Source organism: Sinocyclocheilus rhinocerous, unplaced genomic scaffold, assembly GCF_001515625.1.
Source record: "Sinocyclocheilus rhinocerous isolate Xijiao unplaced genomic scaffold, SAMN03320098_v1.1 scaffold474, whole genome shotgun sequence".
Classification (NCBI taxonomy): Eukaryota; Metazoa; Chordata; class Actinopteri; order Cypriniformes; family Cyprinidae; genus Sinocyclocheilus; species Sinocyclocheilus rhinocerous.
The window spans coordinates 15,325-24,677 of record NW_015644625.1 but is presented as its reverse complement, the minus strand read 5'-3'; the positions used below and the strand labels follow the sequence as shown (position 1 = coordinate 24,677).

The window sequence follows — 9,353 nt, the reverse complement described above, 5'->3', positions numbered from 1 at the left end:
TGTCATTTAAATAATCTTCTCTGCCTACATTCAGATCTAAACAAACAAACAAACAAACAAAACTATAAAATGCAAAAAGGTTTGAACATGTTGCTGTTTCTGGGCATTTCTCAAAGCTGGATTCAAATGAAAGCCATTGACTTCAGTAAATTCTACTGAAAACTCCACAATGATACAGAACTGAGATTGAGAATGTTCTGGCTTTTATATTAAGAAAATCTGTACTTTTGCAGTCATACATGATAAATGAAGAGCAATTCCCAAAAGTCATTGATTCAGAATCAAACAGGCATTTAACAGACTGAGAGGATTTTCCACATGAATCCAGCTCACACCATAAACGCACTTCTGAATGTTTATAACCAATTAGTTATAGGTTACTCAATTTTTTTTTACATTTTCATTTTAACTAGTTGCATAATCTTAAATCACGGGTGCCCAATCCTGTTCCTGGAGATCTAGCTTCCTGCAAAGTTCAGCTCAAACATACCTGAACCAACTAATTAGGATCTGAAAGAACACTTGATAATTACGGACGGGTGTGTTTGATCAGGGTTGGAACTGAACTCTGAAGGTAGGTAGATCTCCAGGACCAGGATTGGGCACCCCTGTCTTAAATCTACAACTAACAACTAGAAAAATGGTTCATACCTGGGCTGCATTTCCCAAAAGCATCGTAAGCCGAAGTTTTACTTAAGCTTACGATGCTTTTGGGAAACGCAGCCCTGACCACTTCAGGCTCAGCTTTTTGATTTATAAAATTCTTCATCTATTTGGACTCTATCTTCCTTTGAATAGAAAAACACTAGTAAACCAGTCAGGTTCTTATATTGGTTTTATTAACATGAAAAAAGGTACAACTGGAAGGTTTAAGTGACAGGAAATGCAGTAGGAAAAAAAAATAAATAAAAAAATAAAAAAAAAACACACACACGATGCGACAAGACTTGAAAGAGGAAGAGACATGGAAAACATAACAGAATTGTTCATTTAAGCAAGCTCCTCTTCGCCCTCCTCCTCAAACTCTCCTTCCTCCTCAGCGGTGGCGTCCTGGTACTGCTGGTACTCGGACACCAGGTCGTTCATGTTGCTCTCAGCCTCGGTGAACTCCATCTCATCCATGCCCTCTCCGGTGTACCAATGCAGGAAAGCCTTGCGCCTGAACATGGCCGTGAACTGCTCCGAGATTCTCTTGAACAGCTCCTGGATGGCAGTGCTGTTGCCAATGAAGGTGGCGGCCATTTTGAGCCCACGAGGTGGAATGTCGCAGACGGCAGTCTTGACGTTGTTGGGGATCCATTCGACGAAATAGCTGCTGTTCTTGTTCTGAACGTTGAGCATCTGCTCATCCACCTCCTTCATGGACATGCGGCCACGGAAGACGGCGGCAACGGTCAGGTAGCGGCCGTGACGAGGGTCGCAGGCGGCCATCATGTTCTTGGCGTCGAACATCTGCTGGGTGAGTTCGGGAACGGTCAGTGCACGGTACTGCTGGCTGCCCCTGCTGGTCAGAGGAGCGAAGCCGGGCATGAAGAAGTGCAGACGAGGGAAGGGCACCATGTTCACCGCCAGTTTACGGAGATCTGCGTTCAACTGGCCGGGGAACCTCAAGCAGGTGGTGACTCCGCTCATGGTGGCAGAGACGAGGTGGTTGAGGTCACCGTATGTGGGTGTTGTGAGTTTGAGAGTGCGGAAGCAGATGTCGTAAAGGGCTTCGTTGTCAATGCAGTAGGTTTCGTCTGTGTTTTCCACCAACTGATGGACAGACAGTGTGGCGTTGTAGGGCTCGACCACAGTGTCTGAGACTTTAGGAGAGGGCACTACGCTGAAGGTGTTCATGATACGGTCAGGATACTCCTCACGGATTTTGCTAATGAGGAGGGTGCCCATACCGGACCCTGTGCCTCCACCTAAGGAGTGAGTGAGCTGGAAGCCCTGCAGACAGTCACAGCTCTCCGCCTCTTTCCGAACAACATCCAAAACAGAGTCAACCAGCTCAGCTCCTTCGGTGTAGTGGCCCTTAGCCCAGTTGTTTCCAGCACCACTCTGGCCTACCAACAAAAAAAAAAATGTTCGGGAGTTTAGTTACATCTAAGCAAAAGGGAACTAGATCCATATCAGGTCACAATCTGCCATTCAAATTTTGTTCCGAGCCAGTGCGGGATCAATCCCTTCCAAATCGAATATCCCAATAAACATTTGACAGTCAAACTTCGCTTTGGGGTGCATATTAAAACTTACCGAAAACAAAGTTATCTGGTCTGAAGATCTGACCAAATGGACCGGACCTCACGGAGTCCATTGTACCGGGCTCCAAATCCACCAGTACAGCACGTGGAACATACTTTCCACCTTAAAACAAAGAGCAGAATGTTAGGTCAAACCAAATGTTGTAATGTGCATATGCAAGTTGTCATGTGAAGTGACCTTACAAAAGGCATCGGATTTCTGCTCACCTGACGCTTCATTATAATAAACATTAATTCTGTCCAGCTGAAGGTCACTGTCGCCATGGTAACTGCCTGTTGGGTCAATTCCATGCTCGTCACTAATGACTTCCCAGAACTGGAACAAGAGGATTCAGAAGTAGGAACAAGAAAGTTTAGATTTAAAACGTTTTTGGACCTTGGACAAAATATTAAAATGGAACTAGGTTCAAAAAAGTTAAATAGAAGGGTATTTCTTAGAATTAAAAATAAATAAATAAATAAAAAGGCTAATCCAATATCGAATGACCAGCGTTTCCCGTTACTCGCGCTCCAGACTTGTAAAATGGAGTTCGCCAAGTCACCAGGGCCATTTTACATCACCCAGGAGCTTAAAGACACAGCGCAGACATAGCACCACCTATGTCACGAATATTAGCTTCGGTTATTGCTCAATGCTACGGAGTCATTCAAATAATTTCTCTGCATGGGGTCAGAACGGTATTTGCGTCATGATATTAGCGTTCCCGCACTTTTCCATGAGCTGAACCAGATACAACCGGCCACATTACGACACGCGATTCTTCCAATCGAATCGACTCGTTTGAACGGTTCGCGATTCGGTTGCGTCACCACTCCCTACAGTCGGGTGACAACTGTGGGGGAGCGAAAACTCGAGCAATTCGGCTCTACCAAATCATCAAAAAGAACCGATTCGCTTGCGAATCGGATATTACGCCGGTCCGGCGCAGCCAACACCCTAAAACTAACGCATTGTTTCACCATTACTTCATTCAAATCGCTCTGATTTCGTGAAATATTCGTCCTATAAAAAATAAATAAAAAAAAGCTAGTTTTCGTCAATGTTTAGCCGAGAACTCAAAAGACTTTATTTAAAAACTTGTTGCCTGTGAGATTAATCCAGAACCACATTTAGACCAGAGTAGGTTTTAATGGTGAAATTTAATAATGACAACCACAATCGAAATCAGCATAGTGTATAGCATATTTAAGAAAAACCGCTTAAACTAGAACAAATCGCTGCTCTAAACGCCAAGAATTAGTTATTTTTAACCCCCAAAAGCCCAATCGGTATTTAATGGAGTACGATTAAAAATATATATTTGTTCAGTTCTTACCTTAGCACCAATTTGGTTGCCGCACTGTCCAGCCTGTAAATGCACAATCTCCCTCATTGTTGATTATTTGCTTGCTTAACAACACAATGCAACTGAAACAAACCCCTTCTAACTCAAAACCCTCGACAATGAGATCGTAATATCAGACGTGCTCCTACTTATTCAGTCTGGAGAAATCGCCTACATTTCCTTCATTCTTATTGGTTGCTGTACGCCCTCTCCAGCATTCTCATTGGCTCTCTTGTGTGCTCATTGTTATGATTGGTTCGTACAGGCGCTGACATCACTAGAAAGGCGTTATAGCTATTGGCTGGAAGGCAGCGCGGTTATAACGGCTCTCGACATTCAAAACGCTTATCTAAAAAAATCAAACGTTTTTGTGAAATAGGAGGGGCTGCAAGCATATTTTCCAAAATGTAGTTGCTTGTAAACAATGAAATCAGGGCTGATGCCATTTTGACAGTTTAACCTTACCATTTACTCCTCATTTACCACGTTGACAAGGTAAAGATAGTTCTTTTATATGGCAGCAATAAAGAAATAAAAATCGCCAATAGGTTTAAAGCTTATCTATGAAGCTTGTGTAAATGTGTAAACAAAGATAACCATAGACAGTGCAGTCATTTAGTGTTGTGTATATGAGTGTCCTGAAAATTAATGTTTCCAAAAAGTGCTTTAAAGATTATACAAGCCATATATGCCCAGTCTTTATACCTAGAATTGTACATCCATCTCTCACAACCACATTTTCATTGAAAAAAAATGCATCAAGATGTATTAATAGACACAAGGAGAGTAGTCTTTGCATTTCCATATGATTTTTTAATGTCTTTAAAAGCTGATATTGCATCAACATGTATCCTTGACAACATAATGAACCTCAAGTTGTGTTTTAGCTCACTGTCATATGTTTCTGATCCCCTATTCTCTACCCAAGGACCATATAAAAATAATATGAAGTGTGCCAAGGTCACTGGGTCTTAATACAAATTGTTTACCAAAATAATTGTTTTCTGTTGCAGAGAGAAATAATAAAAAGACATGCATGATTGCCATGCAAGAAGATTTACAAAGAAACAAAAACAAGAAAGGAAAAAAATCCAGTCTTCTCTCGACATGTTTGGTGAACTCAACTGTTGTTTCATTCTGGGTCAACTCTATAATTTTTTCTTTGTCTATGTGGATTTTGTGTTAAGCAGCTGTCTTTCCTAAACAATTCCTCAGGTGTGTCTTTGTCCACGGTCATAGATCGTCCTGTTTGTTCAGTCCATGTTTTTCAATGTATCGTCTGCGGGTGGGGTGAATAGAAAATAAAGAATCAAGATTCTTACTCGTACTCAATTCAATAAATAAAAATGGAGTGCAACATACCTTTATTATACAAAAAACCTAGTGGATACTGGCATACAATGGATTTTAGGCACAAAGATTTTCAAGCTCAATGCCATTGTGTGCTAAACATTTCAGATATGTCTAAAATGCAACACATTTTAAGTATTATTTTAAGGATTTTAAAACAATTACCTTCTTGCATATTCGTAGAAGGCTTCTTTTCTTTCCTGTAGAGACATATGTCTGTCTATGGGTGTTCTCCCAAAAGATTTGGCAGCTGGCTGTTGATGAATACACAGACATATTTATTCAAATATCCTGTCAGACAAAAGGCTTTGACTACTATTTATAGGTAAATTCACTAATATAGGCCATGCGAGAAGGAGGCCATTGTGCTATTCATACATGATAAGGTCAAATCCAAAACACGGAGCTTGTTTCTTTGTGGGGCAATGAAGAATAGTGCAAATCTTGTGTAATAAATGGTTTTCGTTAATATGGGACAAGACACTTTGGTACTCTGACTAAAGTCTGTCTTGCTCCTGCATTTGCTTTGCTTTTTTTTTTTTTACAGGGTACAGGGTCAGCTGTACCTTCAAATTGGGTGTGGATTCTGTTACAGACGGAGTGGAAGAAGCTGCTTGTTTAGCTGGACCTGAAGGTGTGCCCACAGCTGCCTCCGAGGTGAACTGGTCAGTATTCTCCAGCAGGTTGGTTATGGTTGTGTCCACACAGTTGGTCTGCACTGTACAGAGACAATATCAAGGGGTTACTTAACCAAATCCATACTGGCTGAAACTGCATTGCTTAAACCCAAGGAACCAGCTTTGCATTAGTACGCATATGCGGAAGCCACTGAAGCGTATAATGGCACATAAGCTTTTTAAAGCAAATGAAGCTAGTCTGAATTAAAGGAATAGTTCATCCAAAAATGTTGCTGAATATTTACTCACCCTCAGGCCACCCAAGATGAAGATACGTTTGTTTCTTTATCAGAACAGATTAGGACAAATTTATAATTAATTCACTTGCTCACCAATTGATCCTCTGTAGTGATTGAGAGCCATCAGACGGTTTGAAGTTAAAAAATCTTAATGAAGAATTTGTTTCTTGCTTTTCTATTCACAAGATGCTAATTGATGGACTGGAGTCCTGTGGATTACTTGTGTATTATTGTGATGTATTTATAAGCTGGTTGGACTCTAATTCTGACGGCACCCATTCAATGCAGAGGATCCACTGGTGTTGAATGCTAAATCTCTCCAAAAAAATGCTAAATCTCTCCCAAAAAAAATCTAATCTCTCCAAATCTGTTCTGATGAAGAAACAAACTCTTCTACATCTTGCAGGGCTCAACAATAAGGATTTTTTGTAGTGGCCCAGTTGGGCCAGTGGTTAAAATTTTAATTTGCCCTTCCAACATTTTCACTGGCCCAACCACAAAAAAATACAATTGTTGTTGTAATCGTTGTTTTTTTACCCATGTTATCTTGTATTCTAATAAATAAGCTTATATGATACCAAATTTTTAAACACCAGTTATATTTGTACAATTCTCAATTTCAATTTCTACCCTAACAAATATAAAGTTCAAATATTATTAAAGACAAGTGAACAGTCAGTAAATAAGAACAAATTAATAAATTACATGCAACAGCACAAATAAATAAATAGAACAAAGATACAAATTAAACAATACTTTAGCTTTTTAGGTTTGTAGGTGTTCAGGAACAGAAACTGAATAATCAAATGTAAAAAACAAATTAAATATAGATTAATCATTGTTAAAGCTGCTTATTCAGTCAAGAGCAGTGAGTGATTTTTGGATTTACATTAAGGACACCGACAGCAGCAGGTCACTTTAAGAGACAATGCGTGGATCAAATATAATGATACACATCTGATTTTATTCTCAACAGTTAAAAGTTTACTTAAAGGTGCAATAGGTGATTGTCTTCAGAAACATTTTTTGTTATGCTGGTTGAAAGTCTCTTCACATCATGATAGCAATCATTAAGTTAAGTGATCTAAATGTATTTATATATTCTGTGGAAGGCATAGGACCAAGAAATGTTCGTCTAATCAAAACGCTCGGTCCAAGCATTTTAATTGGCTTTCCTACCTGCCTGTCAACGCAGGTAGCATTTTCCAAGATCTCCTACTGCACCTTTAAGACAAACTGTTTTCGAGGATACTCACCAAGATGGGTTTTTAGACTTTTGTATGTATTTGTCCATTCAAGTGCAAGACGACACAGAAAGAAACTCAATTTGGGTCTCATGCATTGCCTGAGATGAGGCTCTATGTGTGCACAAAAACACACTGACTGGAGTTGTTATTCGTGTCTTCTTGCACTTCCTCTTGCTTTAAAATCTCTCGAATGTTCAAATTGGCCAGATGTATTTGTCCGTTAAAGCAAGAAGTGAAAGAGAAACTCAATTCGGTGTTCGCACGTTGTCTGACACCGTGTCCTAACTACACACGACGCGACAAGATTGCAGCGACAAGCAATTTGGGTGTCCACACCAGACGCGACACGACAGAATCAATCAAATATCACAGCCAATCAAAAGCATGTGTGGGCGGGCTCTCTCTGGAAGCTCAGTGCTCTGGCAACGAAATGGATAAGTTTATAATCTAATTCATAATATTAAACCTTTTTAACATCATTAAATGTACATACTGAATGACTGATAACATCTTTGTCATGGAATACACTCAGTTCGCAGTGAGTTCACAGTTTTAACGTACATATTTGCTTTAATTTATTTTCAAGATCTGAGGTAAACCATCTGTTGTTGCTTTCAGTATGGCTATAAGGTCACGCAAAATGATATTTAAACTCATATTAGACACGTTTAACTTTGAATAAAGCACATAATCACCTGAGATTATCTATAGTTTGTATGTTGTTGTTCAAGCCGTGATGTCGCGGAAATAGAAACCGTTTCTAAATTAGAAATTTCGCGTGTCTCTGTCGCGGCTAGTTAGGACAAAAACTCTGATTAACATGGAAAAGATAGCTTTTATTGCGTGTCGCGACGCGTGTAGTTAGGACACGGTGTGAGACGCACCTCTCTGTTTGCGTACTTTACACACAGAACATAGCGCGAGAGTACTGAATGAATGTCCTTTGCGTCTTCTTGTGCTCAAATGCTATAAAATCGCGTGAATGTTTGAATTGGCAAGGCTTAAAAACACATGCAAATTATAATCATTCGTGAGGACGCAGCAGTGGCCTGATCGGGCCACTAGCTATGTTTCCATCCATGAAAAGTTAAGAATTGAACTTATGCGCTAAACTGGAATATTGCATAAAAAATGTGCGAATAAAGCACCATTTCCATCCAGTGAGTTGAACAGAACAAAATCATCACTTCCTAATTACAGTGGGGAAAATATTTATTTGATCCCCTGCTGATTTTGTAAGTTTGCCCACTTACAAAGAAATGAAGGGTCTGTAATTTTTGTGGTAGGTTTATTTTAACGATAGAGACAGAATATCAACCAAAAAAATCCAGAAAAAACACATTATATATAAGTTTGCAAGGTTTTTGAAATTAGATGTTCATTAGTCATTCAAAGATTTGTTTAAATGATATAAATGCATATTTTCTGAATGCTGACGGAAAACGAGAAAGTATTATAATGTTTGCCTTTCTATAACTAATAATATAAAAGCAATCGGTATAATACTTTTTTGTATACATTTTAATTCCTTTGTTTAACAGTTTTTTTCAGATTATTAGACAGATTTATGTCCGTATTAGACATACCTGTCAACCCTCCCGTTTTTCCCGGGATTCTCCTGTATTTTACCATTCTATCCCGCTATCATCCCGTCTAAATATTTTCCCGTATTTTCAATCTATATATAAAAAATCCCACTGGGCGTATTTTATGTTTGCTACATTCACCTCCGTTAAAACTCCCGTATTTTGTCTGGCCCAAACAAAGAACTTATACTGACTTCTATACTGGGCTTCTATCTTTGGCCCAAACCTCATTATATGAATAATCACGTCAACATATTCCAAGGTTGCCCAGTTGCCAGACCTTGTATGAAACGCATCCTTCTCACACAATCGACACATACAATTTTCAACCCATTTGTCCCCTCAACTTGGCAACCTACAACCCAGTGATGCTATTGATATGTGCGCAGGGAGTACCGCGGGAAGGAAACAAGGATCACTGGTAGAAAGGGGAGGAGAAGACTCAGTTGGTGCTCCAGTAAAAAACAAACAAAATATACATGTAAATTGAGATATAGCATGCACTTCAAAAGGCTATGGTTTAATTGATTAAATATGAGCACTGCAAGTTCCAAAGTCAGGTGCTGCGCTGCTTTGTTTACTGCGGTTATGGGGGAAACGGCTATATTCCTGGCGAAAAGCGCCACCTGCTGGCAGAGAATGAATTTGCATTTTTCAATAAGCCCTTCTGCTCTTTGTTT

The 9,353-nt window shown here is 39.5% G+C and overlaps 2 protein-coding genes across 2 annotated transcripts in view; both read right to left on the bottom strand.

The window, feature by feature from the left end:
- Window positions 1-817: 817 nt before the first annotated feature.
- LOC107758509 (tubulin beta-4B chain-like) lies at window positions 818-3,720 on the bottom strand. Its single transcript, XM_016576255.1, has 4 exons — window positions 3,566-3,720; window positions 2,457-2,565; window positions 2,242-2,352; window positions 818-2,051 (listed from the first exon to the last, which is right to left on the bottom strand). Exons 1-4 carry the CDS (start codon window positions 3,620-3,622, stop codon window positions 991-993), a joined length of 1,338 nt encoding a protein of 445 aa, XP_016431741.1. The 5' UTR covers window positions 3,623-3,720; the 3' UTR covers window positions 818-990.
- Window positions 3,721-4,375: 655 nt separating this feature from the next.
- LOC107758495 (ancient ubiquitous protein 1-like) overlaps window positions 4,376-9,353 on the bottom strand; it is a gene marked incomplete at its 5' end in the record, with an annotated part of 12,464 nt that continues 7,486 nt past the window's right edge. The window contains 3 exons of the mRNA XM_016576232.1: window positions 4,376-4,853; window positions 5,090-5,178; window positions 5,491-5,642. Of these exons, the coding sequence (XP_016431718.1) occupies window positions 4,808-4,853; window positions 5,090-5,178; window positions 5,491-5,642 (287 nt within the window). The remainder of the gene's footprint in view (window positions 4,854-5,089; window positions 5,179-5,490; window positions 5,643-9,353) is intronic.